The sequence below is a fragment of the Phyllostomus hastatus genome, unplaced genomic scaffold, assembly GCF_019186645.2.
Source record: "Phyllostomus hastatus isolate PE091 unplaced genomic scaffold, TTU_PhHast_1.1 phas_scaffold_216, whole genome shotgun sequence".
Lineage (NCBI taxonomy): Eukaryota > Metazoa > Chordata > Mammalia > Chiroptera > Phyllostomidae > Phyllostomus > Phyllostomus hastatus.
Window position 1 is genome coordinate 2345066 of NW_025334018.1, and position 20449 is coordinate 2365514.

General features: G+C 51.6%; 1 protein-coding gene across 3 annotated transcripts in view; it reads left to right on the top strand.

Moving 5' to 3' along the window:
* IQGAP3 (IQ motif containing GTPase activating protein 3) overlaps nucleotides 1-18347 on the top strand; it is a 48334-nt gene extending 29987 nt beyond the window's left edge. For 2 of the 3 annotated variants that reach the window (XM_045817169.1, XM_045817170.1), the window contains exons 20-38: nucleotides 2506-2589; nucleotides 2747-2818; nucleotides 2920-2989; nucleotides 5949-6157; nucleotides 6966-7118; nucleotides 7409-7572; nucleotides 7894-8118; nucleotides 9034-9174; nucleotides 10553-10637; nucleotides 11070-11302; nucleotides 11658-11790; nucleotides 11923-12025; nucleotides 12688-12814; nucleotides 13846-13933; nucleotides 14712-14924; nucleotides 15382-15548; nucleotides 15836-15937; nucleotides 16373-16481; nucleotides 17142-18347. In XM_045817169.1, the coding sequence (XP_045673125.1) occupies nucleotides 2506-2589; nucleotides 2747-2818; nucleotides 2920-2989; nucleotides 5949-6157; nucleotides 6966-7118; nucleotides 7409-7572; nucleotides 7894-8118; nucleotides 9034-9174; nucleotides 10553-10637; nucleotides 11070-11302; nucleotides 11658-11790; nucleotides 11923-12025; nucleotides 12688-12814; nucleotides 13846-13933; nucleotides 14712-14924; nucleotides 15382-15548; nucleotides 15836-15937; nucleotides 16373-16481; nucleotides 17142-17267 (2604 nt within the window). In that variant the 3' untranslated portion in view covers nucleotides 17268-18347. The remainder of the gene's footprint in view (nucleotides 1-2505; nucleotides 2590-2746; nucleotides 2819-2919; nucleotides 2990-5948; nucleotides 6158-6965; nucleotides 7119-7408; nucleotides 7573-7893; nucleotides 8119-9033; nucleotides 9175-10552; nucleotides 10638-11069; nucleotides 11303-11657; nucleotides 11791-11922; nucleotides 12026-12687; nucleotides 12815-13845; nucleotides 13934-14711; nucleotides 14925-15381; nucleotides 15549-15835; nucleotides 15938-16372; nucleotides 16482-17141) is intronic. The other variant, XM_045817171.1, reaches the window with a different exon arrangement.
* The last annotated feature ends 2102 nt before the right edge of the window (nucleotides 18348-20449 follow it).

Sequence of the window (20449 nt, forward strand, 5' to 3'; positions counted from 1 at the left end):
GGTGGATAAATGCAGAAGGAGCAGAATATCTCTTAGGGAAAGAACTTCTGTCCTTTCTCTTTAGTCAGCCCTTTCCAGTTTTATTCTTGCAACTTGGGGCTGGTTCAGTGTGGCCTCGAAGACTGACCCACAGGTAACTGGGTCATAAGGCCAACTAGAAAGATAGGCCTCAGGCCCGAGCACTTTACAAGCCAGGAATGATGGAAGGTGAACAAACAGAGACCTTCCCAGGTGGTTGTGACCTGGAGTGCCCTGTGGAGATGTTGGCAATGTAAAAAGACTTTATTTAATGAGCATTTCTGAATGCCTAGTATCTGCAGGGGCACAGAGATAGGTGTGAGACACAGCTGACTGATCACACCTCTCCCCTCACACACACTGGAGTACAACTGATGTTACAACTGTGGTAAAGAGACAAAGACAGCCTCAGAGCATCCCAGGGAGACAGAGGCACAGGCTGACTCAGCGGTCCTCAGTTATGGATTATGATCTAGGTCATGTGGGTGGTAATTGAAGGCTCAGGCTTTGGAGTCAGAGGCTGGAGTTTGCCTCCTTGGTCCTACTGTTTCCGGGTCTTATGACCTGGGGCACCCACCTAAGCCCTCTGCAGCACTCAGTTTCCTTGTTTATAATGGTGGTGCTTGCCTCATCTGACGGTTGAGTAGGACAGTTCCATGTGGCACTGAGTGTAGTAGGCACTCCATCGCTAGTGTAGCCACTAAGAGTCACTAAATTTCAGGACCTCAGTCCAAGAACTCAATACAGAGTCTTAGTAACAACATTTAGTGGCCTTAAGCACAGGGGCTCCCTCCTATGAGCCCAGACTGGGATTTCAGGCCAATTCTAAGGACCCAAAAAGCCACACCAACAGTGGGAGGAGGATCGAGTCATTTGCTACCAGCACTGGTGCTGTGCGGGTCTGGCCTGTCCTGGGAGACAGCAGAGGGGACACAGAACCTCAGGCCCACTGGCCTCCACCTGTGGAGAAGGGAGAGTCAGAAATGAGCCCTCTTGGGTGTGCTGAGACTGTAATCTCTCCTGAAAGCTCTGACCTTGGCCAGGACCTCAGTCAGAGTCCTGAATTCCAACCAATCCAGATTGGGAGGCCTCCTCTTTAAGGAGGAGACATGAGAGGTGGGTGGGGGCAAGAGCAGAGGGACTTTTGCCTTTCACTCCAGCAGTGGTGCGGAGGGAATGTCAGGCAGTACCTGGAGCAGGAGAGGAAGGAGTGCTGAGGAAAGACTTGGAAATGGGTCCCTCTGGCCTCTACACTCGAAGAGGAACAGGCAGCTGGTGTCATGGAGCCAAGCCGTGTCTTACATCCTGTCCCAATGGAGGGACAGTATAATCCTCAGGCTAGGGAAAGCCTGGCCTTTAAGAAGGGCTGGGAGGACAATTGACTGAAAGGGGATACACATAACCCACCAAACTGTGACATTGTCAGTGGTGGAGCACTCCAGGGCTGCGGTGTCCAGGAGGTATTTGACATGTGCCAAGAAAGTCAGGAAGGGTTTCAGAGGGGAGATGAGGGTGGGCATATAAACAAAGATTCGGGGGCAGAAAATCATAAAGCATGTTTAGGAGAAAGTGAAATGTCTGATGTGGCTAGAATCCTTAAGAAGGTAGGGAGTCAGGTGGGAGTGTGGGTCAGATGGTTGGGAACCTTGGGGCTGAGAGAGACTCAGTCCAAGTGGTTCTTCGGGGAAAATTAACGTCACACAAGCTCGGGGTGAAAGGGAAGAAGGCCCTAGGAAGGAGACAATAATAGGAGGGAGCCGTGAGATTTGTGTCTTAGAGACCAAAGAGGGTGTGGATTATGGAGGAGATGGTCGCTTGAACCCTTTGTAGCCGACCAGTGAGGGGGAGAGGCCATCAGACTGGCAGCTGAATGACTGGGGACCTTGCTTGCTTAGAGCTGGGGTGGGGAGCTGTGTGGTAGAGCTATAAAGAGAAGTGTGAGTTATAAGGGTTTTAGTGACCTGCTGCCCATTGGTAGAGGTGGGGGGCACACAGCACTGCCTGTGCACACTTTCAGACCTTGGCACTGTGTGCCTTCCCAGACTGAATGTGAGGGAGTGCGGAGTGTGTGATGTTGTTCGGGTGGATTCCAAATGGGGGGATGAGTGTGTTTTGGAGGGATATGGTGCATGGTTTGAAGTTGGTGCGGTGGCATATGCTTTATTCATTTCTTTTAAGCAACTGTACCTTACAGTTGAGTTTCTGTGAGGAGGTGTTGGTTAGCATGTGTGTGTGTGTGTGCTCCACTGTCTAGTGGGTACATGCAAGCTGGTACCAGGGAGTGGGGCAGAGGGCATGGTGGGCTATGTGCAGGGATTTGGTCTGCCCCCGAAACTGGAAGTTCTTTGAGAACAGGACCTTTCCCCTCCCCCCTCTGCTTGCCTGATCCCACCCTTCCTTGGAGAGCCCAAGGTAAGGCTTTTCCACAAACCTCTCAGGTCAACAGCGACCAGCCAAGGTTACTTCTTTTTCTCTCCTGATGCACAGGCCCATTGGCGGGGTTACAGACAACGGAAGCTTTACTTGGAACGGCTGCAGTATTTAAAAGCAAACGTAGATGCTGTAATCAAGGTAGCTGTCATGATTGGGCAGGTTCCTTTCTCTCTTGAAAGATCCTCTGAGAACAACTTTTAGTCCTCTCACTAACTTGTGATCTTTGGAGATGGCTCAATTGTCCTGGGTCTGAGGGCATTGTGTGTGTGTGTCTCTCTTTTTTTTTCCCCCCCAGATTCAAGCTTGGGCCCGGATGTGGGCTGCTCGAAGGCAATACCAGAGGCGACTGGGCTACTTCCAGAAGAATGTGAGGGTCCCCCTGCTCCCCCTGTCTCTATACTCAACCTTTACTCGTGAAACCAGGGCAAGGGCAGGCAGTGACCTTTTTTCCATCCGTGTTCATGACAGGTTGACTCTGTCATTAAGATCCAGGCGTTTTTCCGAGCCAGGAAAGCCCGAGATGACTACAGGAGGTTAGGTAAGCTGCCTGGTCTTTCTCTGCACTGTGAGTGAACTGCCTGGTCTCCTGCCGCCGTCTGTGAGTGTCCACCGGGCCAGTCTGATGGTTTCCAACCGTCAGCAAGGGAGAGAGTCACCCCACCCCACCACTTACAAAGTGGGGCCTCGAGGAGTTTCCTGGCCTTCTTGAGCTCTTTTTTCTCATTGACAGCAAACCTTCAGTATGCCTTGGGACCTGGAGTGGGCAGAACAGTGAGGAGATGTGCCCCTGCCTTTGGGGATCCCCCAGTTTAATGGAGGAGCTAGAGGTCCCCCAGAATCAGGCAGGTGTAGATATCCCTGCTGGGGCTGCACAGCAGGCAAGGGGGAGGTACAAGTCCTCCTCCGTTCTTGTCTGTGCACGAATGTCAAATGGGTGGTAACAAAAGCCACCCTGCCCACCCCAGTAACAAAAAGTCTGGTCACAGGGACAGCTCCTCTAACCAGTTTCATTATATATTAGGCTTCAGTTATCTTCTGTTGCTATTACTAAAGCCACGAAAAAAGAAAAGGTTCTCTTTCCTCTCCCTAGAGTTCTAGCCTTCTCCCACTTTGCCCTCTCCCTGCCCATGACCCTTCTACCTCCCAGCCTCTGTGGTACAGCACGCAGGAATCCAGGTGAGGCTAGTGGGGCATGCACTGCATTTTATTTATTTTGTTTGTTTGTTTGTTTATGGGGAGAAGTGGGGAAGAAAGAGAGGTAGTGAAACATAGATGTGAGGGAGAAGCACCAAGCAGGGCCGAAACTGCAACCCAGGCGTGTGCCCTGACCGTGAATCAAACTGGCAGCCCTTCACTTTCCAGGACAATGCCCAACCAACTGAGCCACACTGGTCAGGGTGGGGCATGCATTTGAGGAGGTCCTTCTGGGCTCCTCTTGGCTCCTGTCCAAAGACCAGAAGCCTAGCCTTGGAGGTCCTCCTCCTTGTTGAGAGGTGGACTGATGGTCCATCCCTAGGTTCCCCACTGGCTCTTGGATTCCTGAAAAAGTTGGCCCTTTTCCTTTCTGGGCCTGAGGTCACACTCCTGGGCTCCAAGTTGAATATACTGTTTGGGAGTCAGTCATCTTCTTCACCTCCCCAGTCCCTTGTTTCACCCTGTCCTACCTTCGGGGGCGCCTCCTGTTCCCTCTGGCCACGGACGCTCAGCCCATCTGTTTCAGACAGCCAGCTGCTTTTCCTCCTTACTTTTCCCCAGCCTGGCCCTTACTATTTTTTCTCTTTCTGTATGCTAATAACACTGTCCTTGCTGTCCTTTGTCTTCTCTTTCCTTTCGTTAGTTTATAGTTTTCCTGAAAGAACATTCTTTTTTTAAAATTTAAGGGTTTTGTTTTTGTTTTTATTTTTTTTTAGAGAGGGGGAGGGAGGGAGAGAGAAAGGCAGAGAAACATCAATCGACTGCCTCTCACATGCCCCTGACCAGGAATCATCTGGCAACTTTTTGGTTTGCAGGATGATGCCCAACTCACTGAGACACGCTAGTCAGGTCTAAAAAACTTGCTTTTCTCAGTTCTGTCGCCCACTTTTATTATCCCAAGCTCTCCTCAGCACTGCCACTTACTAGCCATGTGGCCCTAGGCAAGTTACTTGACTTATTTGTTGCCTTGGTTTTCTCATTTGTGAAATGGAGATAAGGACAGTACCTGTCTTGTAGGGTTGTTTTGAGGGTTAAATGAGGTAATGTACTGTATTTCAAGATGCCTTTAGTTGTCTTCAATTCTACCATTCTTCACTTGTCCAAGACCCGCCCTGCATGCAGCAACCAGATTAATCCACAAAACCTGTACATGTGATCTGGTCACTCTCTCGTGTAAATCCTCTCAGTGAACCCCATTGCCCTGGGTAGAAGCCTAGTCTCCCAACCACAGCGTCCAAGGCTCTCTGTGGTCCGGCCTCTGCCTGTACCTCTGGCCTCACTGCCCCCTGGCTTTGTCCCTCACCACCTGCACCCTCTGCACTGCGCTCCAGACATGATGGACTTCTGGCATCTCCTGAAACAGCCACCCATGTTTGCTTGCTTTTACTTTTTAGATATCAGGTTGAGAGCCTTACCTCTTCCAGGAAGCCTTTCTTCACTCCCCAGGAGGGTTTGGGTGGCCTGTTTATGTTTCCCCGAAGGTCCCCATGTTCATGCCTCTGAAAACACTAACTGCACTGTTGTGAATTGTGGTTTCTTTGTCTAGTTCTCTTACTGGACAGGGCCTCATTTTATTCATTGTTCAAATCTGACTCTTTCATTTATCACTAGCTGTGTAAACAAGTCAAGTTGCTTACCGTTTCTGTGCCTCAGTGATTTCATCAGTTGGTTTTAGTGTACTGACCTCATGGGGTTAAGTATGTAAAACAGTTTCTGTCCCATACCGCATATTATATGTAGTTTTGTTGCTATTCCATGCAGCTTTGCTCAAATACCCATTCCAAAAGTGATTCCAGGAGAAAGCCATCTATCTCTGACCTCCCTGTATTATAAAACCCACTGGGCATCCCTTCCTGTGCAGACACTCCTGACGGGGGTTGTGTGAGGAGTAGGTAGGGCTGAGTGGAGGCTGTTAAGTGGAGGTGAACTTGGGATTTGGCTCAGCTAGAGTAAGTAGTGAGTCAGAATAGGAGGGCTGGGGGGATCATCTGAGGGAGCTAGGGCTCTGACTTTGGTGTGGAAGTCACTGGGATGGGCCTTGGTTGGGGTCGAATCCACAGGCAGGGAAAGGACAGCTCTTATGTCATACTTGGTTATAAGATAAGGCATTCAGGAACAGGACTGGGTGGGAGGCTGCCCATTGTCCTCCACCTACAAGCACAACCAGCTAGAAAAGGACTGGTTTGGGGGCCTGCTGGCCTCAATCAGAATGGGGACGGGGTGGGATAACAAGGGTAGGAGGTGGGCGATGAAGCCTCTGATGAGGGCATATCTAATCCTGATGCTTCTTCCCTTGCTCCCAGTCCATACGCCCCATCCCCCTCTCAGCGTGGTATGCAGATTTGTCCACCTCTTGAATCAAAGCCAGCAGGACTTCTTGGCTGAGGCAGAGCTGCTAAAGCTACAAGAAGAGGTGGTCAGAAAGATCCGGTCCAACCAGCAGCTGGAGCAGGACCTCAACCTCCTGGACATCAAGATTGGCCTGCTGGTGAAGAACCGGATCACCCTGCAGGTGAGGGGCTACCAGCCCACCCTCTCCCCCAAATCCAGCTGCTTCTGAAGCCGTGCTGCTGGACATTCTCTGGTTGCTAATCCAATACTTTTAAATGTCTTGATTTCATCACCTGGCTCAGGTCCCTAACCTAGGTGTCCTCTTTTATTCTAGTAATATATTGAGCACACGTGACACAGTAGAAAGAGCACTGACATAAAATTGAAATGTCTGGCTCTGCTGATTCTTAGTGGTGGTTCTATGGGCTGGTCATTTAACTGCGAAGTCTGTTTCCTCATTAGTAAAGTGGGGATAATGAGGGAGCCCACCTCACCAGACCAAATGTAGAGATGGATGCGAAAGCTCCTTAAACTGTAAGTTACCACACAAATATTCAAGGACTGGGTAGAAATGTATCTCCACTTAAATCTGTGCAGCAGTCCAGTAAGAACTAACGGGAGCGTTTTAGATCTTGTTTCTCGGTAATTGTTGTCAGTTTTGGTTCAGATAAAGTCTTGCTAAAAAATTTTTTTCTTTTTTTTAATAGAAGAGCTAAAAGCAAATCTACTAGGCATTGTGTTGTGTCTCAGCCTGGCAACCCAGTTCTCTCTGGGGACTCACCGTGCGAGAGCAGGGGTGTCAGGTGGAGTTTCAGGGCAGTAGGAGGGGCTCTTCCTCACCCTAGAACTGGGTATCTCCCTTGGCTCATGCCTCGAATACCTTCAGCAGCAGAAAGCCCTGGCTCTTCCAGGCATTGATTTCAGACCATATGTTCTGTGCTCCGGGCTGGCCTGGGCTGGTTGTATCACCTGTTCCCCGACCTCTGCAGGAGGTAGTCTCCCACTGCAAGAAGCTGACCAAGAAGAATAAGGAACAGCTGTCGGATATGATGGTTCTGGACAAGCAGAAGGGACTGAAGTCGCTGAGCAAAGAGAAACGGCAGAAACTAGAAGCTTACCAACACCTCTTTTACCTGCTCCAGGTGAGCAGAGGACTTTGGAAGGAGATGTCGTCACCATCTCCTGAGGGTCTCGGACCTTGAGGCCTTTGTGTCCGTGCTTTTGCCTTCATGTGAGATGTCCTTTTCAGTGACCCTAATGCCTTACTCCCTGAGACTGTTTCCTCCATTGTGTCTGAAGGTCTCCAGTGCCCCTGAGAAAGCGTGACAGTGTTTCCTCCATTGCAAGTCCCCGTCAGGAAAACCTTCTTTTATCTGGTCACTAGTCCTCAAGGTGCACAAGCAGCCGTTCTCATCTCCCTTGTTGCTTGCAGACTCAACCCATCTACCTGGCCAAGCTGATCTTTCTGATGCCACAGAACAAAACCACCAAGTTCATGGAGTCGGTGATTTTCGGCCTCTACAACTATGCCTCCAACCGCCGTGAGGCCTATCTCCTGCTCCAGCTGTTCAAGACAGCACTCCAGGAGGAAATCAAGTAGGTTTTCCAGGTGCAAAGGTACAGAAAGAGTAGGTTAAGAGATGCCGCTGTCGGTACTTTCACAAGGTAACAATTTGTTGAGGTTTGAGGATAGAAACGTAGTCATCAGCTTTTCTCTGCCACCAGTGAAGTGACAACAGGAAATGCCCTAGGACAGCACAGTGGGCGGACATGTTAGCACAAAGATGAGATGAAGGTAGCAGGACATTTTTAAGAGGAGGGACACCAGAGCAGGCTTCAAGAGCCACCATCTCAAAAAGGCAATATTTGTCCTACACAGAAGCAGGAGGCTAGCTTCAATGACTTCTTGAACTACAGGTCAAAGGTGGAACAGCCCCAGGACATGGTGACAGGCAACCCAACTGTGGTGAGGCTGGTGGTGAGATTCTACCGTAATGGGCGTGGCCAGAGTGCCCTGATGGAGATCCTGGGCAAGGTTGTCCAGGACGTGCTGGAGGACAAGATGCTGAGCATCCACACAGACCCTGTTCACATCTACAAGAGCTGGATCAACCAGACGGAGGCCCAGACGGGGAAGCGCAGGTGAGCAGACAGGCAGAGAGAGGACAGAGGGAGAGCTCTCTCTCGTCAGCTCTGTCCTAGGCCTCTCGCTGGGGAAGCTTGGGTGTGCTGTGAAGGTGGCATATAAATGAGCATGCTGATTTATGAAAATATGACACCAGCCCTACAGGATGAAATAAGGTAGCTTTTCAAACCCCTCTGGTAATTAACATGGAACTGATGTAAGTGACATTGGACCTGGTGTGCCTAACATAGAATGAGCAGCACAGATGAATATGCAAGTTCGTTTAATTGCTATGTCAGTGCTTGCAAATGATATGTCAGACTTGCTGAGAGTTGGAATATGGACTCTTTATTTATAGGGGCATAGATGAATATTCAGATTTACAAATGAATAGGCAAGTGAGATTATGAGAGAAATAGGTTGGCCTTATAGATTGGAGGCATTGCTCAAGTGCATAGGTACTAGGGAAATGGAGCCACTGAGGAGAGCAGGCAGTGCTGATGGCGTCTCCTGGTGGCGTCTCCTGGTGGCATGCAGGCTTGTGGATGGGGGACTGCAAGGCCCTGGCCTGGCTTTCCCTGTTGCCCTAATTGCGAGAGACTAGATACAAATGGATGGTGTCCTCCATTTTCTTTGGGACTCTTTCCACAGACTCCAGGTTCATCATTCCCTTCTGCACTCTTCCAGCTCCCTGTGCCTAACATAGAATGATATTCGAGCTCTTTTTTCTTCACCTTCCACTCATATGGCTCTAGTCCTCTCTGAGTCCTTTCTCTTATTCTGGCCTGATCCCCATAAGCATGCCGGGCTGCCCTTCGCAAATGAGTATGTGTGAAATGCTGTTGTTAGATGAGAGTTCAAGGGGGTGGGCTTGGGCAGGGGCATCCATGGGAGGGGCTCTGGCTGATAGCCTCGTCTCTCTCTGCCCATAGCCACCTCCCCTACAACGTCACCTCGGAGCAGGCCTTGAGCCACTCTGAGGTCCAGAGACGACTGGACATCTCCCTTCGCACCCTCCTTGCCACAACTGATAAGTTCCTGGTAGCCATCATCTCATCTGTGGACCAAATTCCGTATGTGCAGCAGCCCCACCCCAGCCTAGGCCGGGCCCCGATGGGAAGAGCAGAGCTGTCCTGGGTGGGCAGGGCAGGGCAGGGAGGGAGATGTGTCTGGGGCTGCCCGAGGGCTTCCAGGAGATGGGTGGAGAGAGAGGGGATGAACACTTTCCTGGAGACTGAGCTGGAGTACAGCACGCAGGGCTGTGTGTGACCTGTTAGGACAGCACTGGAGCCAGAGAAGGGAACGTCAGGTGGTTATGGGGACGTTTTATTATCTCAGAACAAATGGGGGATAATAGGACTCTTCAGTCCACAAAGTCAAAAATGAGAAATACTTCAAAGCAGTAAGCACTTTATAGTTCTCTCCTTTCTTAAAATTTAGTAGGTGGGTTTTTTAAAAAAAACAAATGGTTGAAAACATTGACAAGGTGAGCCTAGCACCTAGGTCATCATCAGCCAGCCAGCCTTCCTGGGGCTTACTGCTGCGGGGGGCAAGGTGGGCATGCGGGGGAGCGAGCCGACAGAGACTGGAACTCTGCTCCCCAGACCTGGAGGACGGGGCTGCGAGCGTACAGCTAGGGTTGTCCCAGAGCCCAAAAAGGAAAGTACACAATGAGCTGGAGATTCCTGTCTCTGGCATCCTAGGAGATAGACATAGCTTTCAAACAAATTTGAAGAAGTTTGTAGGTGGCACATCCATGATGAGAATAATAAAAATAATAATAATAAGTTCTGGAATGTTTGAGTAGCACTCTACCATTACGTATCACTTTCATAGACATAATCTCCCTTGACCCTCACGAAAACCCTATGAAACCGAGAAGGCGAGAACACTCATCCCCATCCTCTAGACCAGGGGACAGCTCTCAAAGGGGAAGAAAATAGCCTGAACCGGTATCTCTGGGTGGCAGTAGAGTCGGGACTGGAGCTCCTACCTCAGTTCCTTGTTGTGCTTGGGCCCTGCCTCTCCCAGGCCAGGCCCCTCACAGGTGCTCCGTGACAACCAACAAGGTCAGCCACCTTGGGGCCTCCTGGGCTGTCCTTGGGCAGGGTTCTGGCTGTGAGTGTCAGACACCCGAGCTTCAGGCTAAAAGTGTCTCTGTGGAGAAATGCAGGGTGAATACTGGGATCTGGGGAGTCCCCAGGGAAACTATAGGGGCCAAAGAAGAGACTCTCGGGTCAGGGGGGAAACTGTGTGAGAGTCTAGCGTAGTTTTGGTCACTGACAGTGCAGGAAGGAAGGGGAAGGCCCGGAGATGTCTGGAGGAGGCGTCAGGGAGCCAGCTCTAGAGGGCCAGTGCTCATGCCCAGCTCTGGTGTGGCTGAGCCTGAGGAGGGAGGGGCAGGCAGGCACTCGTGACTTGAACTCTGGTAGAACCCCAGTTACTTTGCAGCTACGGGATGCGGTATGTGGCCAAGGTCCTGAAGGTGACTCTGGCGGAGAAGTTCCCTGATGCCACCGAAACGGAAATCTATAAGGCAAGCGTTGTTCTTCCACCCCAGCCTCTTGGGCTTTCCTTTGCGCCAGCATTGTCTGTGAACCCCCAGACTGAGATAAAAGGACAAATCAACCCTGTAAAATGTAAAAACACAAGAAGGAAAATATTCTCCACCATGTAAATTGACCCTGGCTTACCAGCAGGGCTTCAACTGGCAGATGGAAAGGCAACTGGGATGTGAACTGACAGAGTAGATAACCACAGACTTGTCTGGAGATCTGGGTTCTAGTCCCATCTCTTGCTCAAGTTGCTGGCCTGCTCTGGGTCTTGCTTTCTCTTTTATAAAATGACAGCATTGTCTCAGTGATAGAGGTGGTCCTTTCCAGCCAAGTGAGCTGGGTGGGTTAGGATGGGGCTGGGGCGGGCACGGCAGACCTCAGAGCGCTTCTGGAATGATCTCCTCTGCCCTCAGGTTGTGGGGAACCTCCTGTACTACCGCTTCCTGAACCCAGCTGTAGTGGCCCCTGACGCCTTTGACATTGTGGCCATGGCCGCAGGCGGTGCCCTGGCCACCCCCCAGCGCCACACCCTGGGGGCTGTGGCTCAACTCCTGCAGCTTGCCGCAGCTGGCAAAACCTTCTCTGGGGAGAGCCAGCACCTGCGAGTCCTGAATGATTATCTGGAGCAGATACACCTCAAGTTCAGGTCTAGGGTCCTGGCACCCTTGTTCCTCCCTAACCCCTTTTTCTCCTCATCTTTTATTTCCTGCTTCTCTCTGGAACCCATGAGGAAGAGAGGCATGGGCTGAAGGGAATAGTTAGTGGGCTGGAGGGGAGATTACTGGAAGGACTTCCCGGTGGAGATAAAAGAGGACTATTGGAGGAAGTGGTTTGAGGGAACCAGGAGAGAGATGGGGCAGGACGGAGGGGTGGAGCTGAGTCTGGAGAGTCGGGGTTGGCTTGAACAGTCACTGGAGGGGCCAGAGGAAGGACTGTGGGGACAGAGCGCTGTGGGGTGCTGACCTGCCCCGCGCTTTCACACCCTGTCCCTGTGGAGACAGGAGGTTCGTCTGCCGAGCCTGCCAGGTGCCCGAGCCAGAAGAGCATTTTGCAGTGGATGAGTACTTGGATATGGTGGCCGTGTCTAAACCCGTGGTGTACATCACCGTGGGGGAGCTGATCAACACACACAAGGTGAGGGGCTGCACCCTGGGGGGTGCTGGGTAGGTGGGCTGGGCTCTGGAAGTCCACGCGGGGTGGAAGGCTGGCCTTCGAAGGAAGGCCTGGCTCAGGCCCTGCGTCTCCTTCACTTCCTCCACGCTGCAGCTGTTGCTGGAGCACCAGGACTGGATTGCTCCTGGTCACCAGGACCCTCTTCATGAGCTCCTGGAGGACCTTGGAGAGCTGCCCACTGTCCCTGACCTCATCGGTGCGTGCTGGGGCCAGCTGGGCTGGCAGGGGGCCTGCAGGGAGGCCGAGGGAGGGATGGACAGGCAGGTGAGCAGGGCATGCTCACGTGCCCTTTCTGGAGTTTTTGTTCAGTCTGGAATGTGTGCCGGGAAGCTGATTACACACTTGTCCTCCCTCCCCCTCTGGCCGGGAGATGGACACTTGGGCACACACTACTGTGGAAAAGGCAGGCGGAGAGTAGAGAGACTCGGTACCATCATATAAATGGCTGGTTAAACCACGTAAGATAGATGTGGAGGGAGATGGTCCTGTTTGGGGTCTCGAAAGTTCCCCTAACAAGGAAGGATTTCAGGAGCTATAGAGTGGGAGGAGCGTATTCTGGGGGTGGGCGGGCAGAATGGGGATGTGGACAGACAGGAGAGAGCCAGGAGCTCCGGGCTCAGGGAGGTACAGCCCCCCTGCCCTCAGGGCACCCAGGCTGAGGCTACCGAGGAGGCACATGCCCAGTAGTGCGAGGGTAAGCTCTGTGGGGAACAGCCTTTCCACTGGTGCTCAGGGCAGAGCCACAGGGCAGTGTGGGAAGGCTTCCTGGAAGAAGGGCGCTAGAGCGGTGTGTCCACCACACCTCTTTCTGCATGTGGAAGTGTGTGCTCGTCTCTCACATTTCCCACCTGGCCTCAGGGGGAAATGTAGGTGCAGACGGGAACGTGGATCTGAGCAAACTAGAAGTGTCCCTGACACTTACCAACAAGTTTGAAGGGCTGGAGACAGACGCTGATGATACCAGTGCCCGCAGCCTACTTCTGAGGTGAGTGAGAGTGGCCTGGCTCCCTGCTGACCTGAGCTTTCGCGATCTCAGGCCAGTCAAATGGCCTACACTGAAGTGGCCATGCCCCCTGCTTCCTGGGCTCTTGTCCTTCAGAAAGTTCTCCCTGAGGCCTAAGTGGCATTCCTCTTGTTGCCATCTCAGCTGTTTGCCTCCTGCATCCTCAGCTTCTGATCTGTGTTGTAGCTGAAGGCAAAGGAATAGTTAAGATACTGGCAACAATGGGTGTGTGTGTGTTTATGTTTACCAAATGCTTTTCATATGCCATCATTTAACCTTAGTAACAAAGTGCTTTGTAGTTGAGGAAAGAAACTTGAGGTTAAGTGACTAGCCCCGAGTCCCACAGCCAGTTGATGGTGGAGCTCGAGTTCTAATCCCCTGTTGCTGCCCAGTGGTGGTCGGGAGGTGGGCGTGGAGCTCGGTTTCCCCAGTTCTGCAACGGTGAGGGAGGACTCACGGAGGGCTGGGCTGCTCACCCGGGCAGAAGAGGAGCCAAGTCACTACCTCAGCCTCCCTGCCAGCAAGGCAGCCCCTCCCACTCATTCACCCAGCGAGCAAGTGAGCTGGGTGTTCAGCTTCGTCTTGCCATCAGAGGCCTTACAGCAGGATGGGGCTAGGGCTGAACACACAGCCAGCGCCACCAAGAAGGAGGTGGGTGTCTGGCACATGGGCAGCTGAGAAGGGACGCCTGGGTTGGGGAAGGTCTCACAGAAGAGGAGGTACATGCTTCAACCGAAGGACTCAAAGGAAAACACTTCGAGGGAGGGCACTGTAGGCAGAGGACACAGAGGTGTGAGAGACCACAATATGTTCAGAATGGGGTGGCTGTTTCTGTATCACAGGGGTCTCCCTCCTGGGTGGCATTCTCCTCACACACACTCCCCCTCACTCTACCACCTCCCTAGTGTCCCTGGCTAGGCAGGGTCCACTTACTGTCTGCCATCTAGCCAGTCCCATGTCCAGACCCTTCCCCTGTCCCTTACCTCTCCCCCATCAACCCCCTCTCCCTGCAGCACCAAGCAGTTGCTAGCCGACATCATGCAGTTCCACCCTGGGGACTCCTTCAAGGAGATCCTGTCCCTCCTGGCATCTGGCCCACAGGTACTGTCGCGTTCATCTCTGCCCCCTGTGCCCCACCCACAGTCTGCCAGAAGCAGATGTCTCTGCTCACCAGGAATGAGAGCTCTGGAGGTGGGCTAAGGCCTATGTCCTTGACCCCAGAGACCTACAGGCAGAGAAGAGCCCTAGCTGTGAGGAGCCTCAGGCCTCAGGGTCCTGGGACTCCACCTTCCTCCCCACTCCCCACTCAAACCAGAGTGAACTCTGCAGGGACACCAGCCCCTGGTACCAGGTTAGGTGTTGTGGGGGATGCCAAGAGAAAGTCTGGACAGACTACCTTAAAGAGCACCAAAGGTCTGGTGCTCAGCAGAGAGGGTGGGTGCTTGGAGGCCTAGAGGCAGGGGAACGTGGTAAGTGGATGGGGAACAAGGGGCAAACCGGGCCTGCGGGAGTGCAGACTAAGCCAGGGGCTTCCTGGGGAAAAGGTGGGACGGCCAATAGAGGCATGTCCCGGCACACAGCATGACGGAAGGGAAGTCAAAGCCGGTCTGTCCGGAATCCTTCATGCTGTACTTCTGTTTGGGCCTCCCTCGGGCCTCCGCTCCCCTTGGTGCTCCATGAGGCCCTTCTAATTTGTGACGTCACATCTGGATGTTCCTCACAAGCCACCCTGTCTCTTGTCCCCAGAAGCCAGGCTCTGGGGGCAGTCTCCCAGCGATACCCTGAGGTGCCCAGGTTTCCCTTTGCGTCTGGTGCCCTGGGGCCTGCCCTGGCTGGGGGCAGAATGGTGGGGCCTGGAGCCGGAATCTCTGCCCCCCAGGAAGCAGCTCACAGGCAGCTGATGTGCCGACGCCAGGCCTGTGAGGCCCAGAACTCAGAGCTGCTTCGGCGACACCGCTCACTGACGGCTGGCTCCCTCCTGCCGCTGGCAGAGAAGCAGAGGCGTGTCCTGCGGAACCTGCGCCGACTGGAGAGCCTGGGGTTGGTCAGTGCCAGCGATGGCTACCAGGGGCTGGTGGACAAACTGGCCAAGGTAATGACCTGAGCCTGGGGCCGTGTGCTTGTGCGCACGTGTGTGCCCTTGTGTGTGCACGTGCGTGCATAGTATCAGCACCTCAAGGGCAGGCCTCTGCCCGGAAAGCGCCCACCCCAAGTTTTCACCAGCCAGGGGAAGGCCAAGAAACCTCCAAATGGTCTTCTTTGAAAGAGATGTCTTAAAATTAGGGAAGGACGTATTTATGCAACTAACTTTCTTTTACTAAAAATTAAGTAGCCTTGAAACAGTTACTCCTCAGTGGGGAAGGTCCTAAAGATGTCCTTTGAAGGCTGGGATAGCCCCCGAGATTGTGCTCCTCCTAACACAAACAGCCTTGAAATCCCCCTCTTCCTTCTCCTGAAGGTCCTCACAGTGAGTTGTTCTTGGGCCTGGGTCAGGCCCTGAGGTTCTGCCGGAATGGCCAACTCCCCCTCCCTTGGTTCCCCAACCCCAGGACATCCGTAACCAGCGCAGGCACCGGCAGCGGCGGAAGGCAGAGCTGATGAAGCTCCAGGCCACACTCCGAGGCCTGAGTGCGAAGACCACCTTCTATGAGGAGCAGGGTGACTACTACAGCCAGTACATCCGGGCCTGCCTGGGCCACCTGGCCCCCGGCTGCAAGTAGGTGCTGTCTTCTTCCTGTGTGACCTCTCACCCTGCCCACGGCAACCCCTGTCCCGCTCTCCGCCAGCAGAAGACAAGCCCCGCACAGCGTGGCCCTTTCCTCACTCGGGTTTTTTAATCTCCCTTGTGAAGTCTTGGGCTCAGGTGCAGCCCCTCCTTTGTCTCCCACCGGTCAGAAGTCTCCCTCAGGGTCTAATTTCCTTCCTGCCAGCCACAGAAAAGTACACTGTCTTTGGTGGTGAAGAGTTTACTGGATGAATTCTCTGGGGCCTTTTTTCAATCAGGAGTTCTGGGAAAGGGAAGAAGCAGCTCTCTCTTCATTACACTGCTGCCCAGCTCCTGGACAAGGGTGTCTTGGTGGAAATTGAAGACCTTCCCACCTCTCAGTATGTTTCTTCAGAGGGCAGAATGTCAGCCCTTCCTGTCCCGTTACCTGGGGGTGGAGCTCTTGGCTGGGGGCCAGGTAGGAGGGGAGAAGAAGCGTGGTCCCTGCCTTGAGCTGCTAGGATGGTGGGGAACGCAGGATGTCTCCAGACAGAAGGTTGAAGACAGTAGGTGTAGTCTGGCACTAGAAGCCCCCAGGCAGAGGACGCTGGGAAAGATTCCCGGAGGAGAGAACATTTGACTGGGGCCGGGCGGACATGGGCAGTAAGCAGAAGTAAATGGGAGAAGACAGAGCTGGGCCCTGGGAGTGACAGAGCGCAAGTCCAGGCTCCGGGTGACACGTGGCAGTGACCAGGGTGAGGGGCAGTGCGGGGAAGAGTGGGACTAGGACTCTGGAAAGAGGCAGGGGGCCCCATTTTGAATTCTCTTCCTGACAGCTTCAGAAATGTGATCTTTGACATCACTCCTGGAGACGAGGCGGGAAAGTTTGAAGTAAATGCCAAGTTCCTGGGCGTGGACATGGAGCGGTTTCAGCTTCATTATCAGGTGAGAGGACATCCTCATGATCCCTCAAGACACCTGCCAGGCTTTCGGTGCTAGCCTAATGACAGGTCGACCTCAGGTGACATCAGCAGTGTTCCCCACCCAATCAGTACCTTCTGGTCCTGAAGAAAGGGGTGAGGGTCTGTGCAGCCCAAGCCCCTCTGTCCCCATGCTCCGACACAGACTCCACCCACTGCCAAACATCAGGAGAATGGCCTGGGCTGGCAGGGTCAGAAGTAGGATTAACATTTGAAGCCCTATCGCAAGTCAGGGACTTCACACGGTGTCTCCTGTAACCCTCTCCACCTCTCTGAAGTATCGTGCCTGTGTACAGGCTCTGAAGCTAGAAGGTTCAAAAGCCAGCCTAAGTCAGAGGCTGTTCAGGAAAGCAATCATTTTAAATCCAAGTCTTTTTGCTCCGCTGTTTTGTCTTTTAAATGAGAAAACTTGTTTCAGGCATGGCTGTGCTTGAATTGGCATTTGGCCAAGTCACTATACCTCTCGTGTTCCTTGGTTTCCTCATCTGTGAAGTGGGGTTTCAGTGCCCCATTGCAGTGGTCTGTGCCACTGGGTGACTATGTGAGTCTCCAAAATGTTTTATAGACTGGCTGGGCCATGGTGAAGAAGCCTTAAACTCCCCTCTTTCCCTTCCCCTTCTCCCAGGACCTCCTGCAGCTTCAGTACGAGGGTGTGGCTGTCATGAAACTCTTCAACAAGGCCAAGGTCAATGTGAACCTTCTCATTTTCCTCCTCAACAAGAAATTCTTGCAGAAGCGACAGAGGCAATGAGAGTGGTGCTACCCTAGCCCTTAACTCGCAGGATGCTTTTTTTTTTTTTAACCCTAATACACTATTCTGCTTCCCTGCAGACACCCAGAGCTCCCTAGCTGGGAAGAGTTTGTCTACCTGGCCACAGGGAGAGTCTTTAATTGGCTAAAGTCAGCCTTGCCCCAGAGTCTGGCTGTGTGACTTTTAAGTCCCAGAACCTCATAGTTTTCCAGCTAGATGGCAGGGCATGAACCTAGGTGGGATAGAACCTGCCCTTTGGCCTGGGAAGGCAATTGCACTTGTGTCTACAGCTGCCCTCCCGTGATTACCCCGATATTACTGCACTGCACCTGCAGCCTTATTTCCTCTAACTTCTCTGCAGACCCCAAGGCCAGAGCCAGGCTCCCTATCCCAATCCCACTATATCAACAGTGGGTGTTCCTGCCCTGCTGCAGCCCAGGCCACCCTGCTGCTCTGACCCCTTGCACCCTCCAGCCCCTCACCCTCACACCCAGGAGGGGGCAGACAGTGCGAGGCAGTGCCCATGTGGCGTTGTGGCACTGTTACCCTCCATGGTGGCAAGGCAAGCTGACCCTCTATTAACCTCAACTTCCACTCCTTTGTTTACGGTCTGTTTTATATGTGGATCACTAGACTATTTATTCTCTCCCAGCCTTACACATTGGATTATGGTTTTAATTCTTTCATCTTTTTGAGTTCAGAAAAAGAGTTCTCATTTCCCTTGTTCAAACTGATATTTATGCCAATCTTTTATACCTTGTATTTAAAGTCACCTTAGGTCACCCCAATAAATTGAGTTTTAATAAAAAGACTCAGGGTGAAAACCTGAAAAGATGAAATGCAGTTACCTTAGGCCAAGGGCAATAGTCCCACTCATTATTTCAGCTTTGTGTGGTACAGAAAGCGGCCTTTCCCTTTTCTCTTTGACCCTCAGGACTCTGTACCTTAGAGCTGACTCTTCCAGGCAGTTTTGATAATCTGCAGCCTTGTCTCTGCCACTGTCTCTTGTCCCCACATCTACCAACTTCCTGTCCCCGTTGCCCTTCTGATCGCTTTTCAATTAAAGCCATTATTACTCCACATCTATTGTTGACCCTTATTTCATTTGTGTAGAGCAGGCTTCCATGGTCTTGGACAGATATTTCCTGAGAGAACTGAGGAGTCCTTCCTACAGCCTCCTAAGCCCCCTGCCTGCCTCCCATGTAGGGCCACTCTGCCTGTCTGAGCTTGTAAAAGCTTAATGAGATGTGGCATTTATGCCTCTCTTCCCTCCCCAGGGAACAGACAGGAGTAGGAAGGAATTCTTAGGTTTCAATTCTGTTTTCATCAGCCACTCGGAAGACTAAAGCTAAAAAGAGGAGAAACCAGTCCGGGTTCTACCCTACCCATTTTGCACACATTTCCAGCAGGTTCTTTTCCTTAGCCTTGGGTGATGACACCAAAGGTGCTTGAACAGCAGCTCCTTAGATATTGCATTAAATCCCCCTTCCATGAGGAAAGCAGGGAGGGAAGTTGGTGGAGGAGGGGACAGGACAGATGACTGCCCTGGTATCCGAACTCCCAAGCAGCCAGTGCTGGGCCCCCACGAGTCTGCCTGCTGCAGCCTGCCTCCCTACACTCCAGTCTGTTATGTCACTCGGGTTTGCCTTGCTGTCACATTTAGTCTCAGTCACATCCTTTCCCCCCTCTTAACATGTCACAGCAAAGACTTCAGTATTGCATTGCTCTGGGTGACAGTGACACACAGCAGTAGATTCAAGTTTCTATACATGATCAGTCATTAAAAATCTCACAGCAAGTGACTCCAACACTGTCCCACTGTGATGCCCCCCTACAGCCACATGGGCTTGGCCCCAAACAGCACATACAGAAATATCACAATAGCTACATTATTGAGGGCCTGTCATGGGGTGGGATATTTACATATATTCACTCTTCACAACAACTCTGCAAAGGTCTGTAATCACAGTTTAATGCAACTAAAGTAAGCAGGGTTGGATAATACTAGTAAGGGACACCTTACACAGCTGGTAAGGGGCAGAACAGGGTTTTAAATTCAGGCCCACCCATTCAGAATTTATATTCCCCAGCATTTTCTGTTGAAATAAACATTTCTTCCTTCAAACCACTCTTTCAAGCCTACCCCCACTCCTCCACCATAAGTGATGGTCCCTGATGAGCTTCAGTCTATCAGTGTCCTTTTCTAACCGTCAGTGCTCCATCTGAGATACAGGCACGTGGCTCCTGTGGTTGGGAGTATACACTAGTGCAACATCTCTGGGGGACCATTGGTGAGATGAAAAATGCAAGTGCAGGGTACCAGGACTATTCAAGGGGGAAAGACTAGTCCTTCTGCCAGATGGTGCTGTGACAGCTGGATATCCACATATGAAAGAATGAAGTTGGACCCCTACCTCATACCATATATAAACGTAGATCACAGATCAGATTAAATTAATTAAAATGGATTATAGACCTAAATGTAAGAGCTAAAACTATAAAACTCTTAAAAGAAAACAGATAGAGCCCTGGCTGGGTAGCTCAATTGGTTAGAGCATTGTCCTGATAACGCCAAGGTTGCGGGTTCAATACCTCCCTGGTCAGGGCACATATAGGAATCAACCAATGAGTGCATAGATGCGTGGCACAACTAATCAATGTTTCTTGGGTCAATAACAATTTTTAAAAGAAAAGTTTTCAAGACTGGATTAGGCACTGGTTCCCTAGGACACCAAAAAGCACAAATGACAAGAAAAATTAGGTAAATTGGACTTTGTCAAAGTGAAGAACTTGTGCTTCAAAGGCCACCTTCAAGATAATGAAAATACAACACAGAATGGGAGAAAACATTTACAGGTCATATATTGGATTAGACACTTATATCCCAAATGTATGAGAACTCTTACAATTCAAAAATAAAAAGATGATCCAATTAAATGGACAAAGAATTTAGATAGCTATTTCTCCAAAGAAAATATATAAATGGCTAATAAGCACATGAAACAAATGCTCATCTTTAGTCATTAATAAATGCAAATTAAATCATGAGATACTATTTCATCCCCATGAGGATGGCTAAAGTAAAACAGGCAGTAACAAGTGTTAGTGAGGACACAGAGCTCACACCTTATTTGTCACAAGGAGGTTATAAAATTGTGGAGCCAGTTTGGAAAACAATTTGG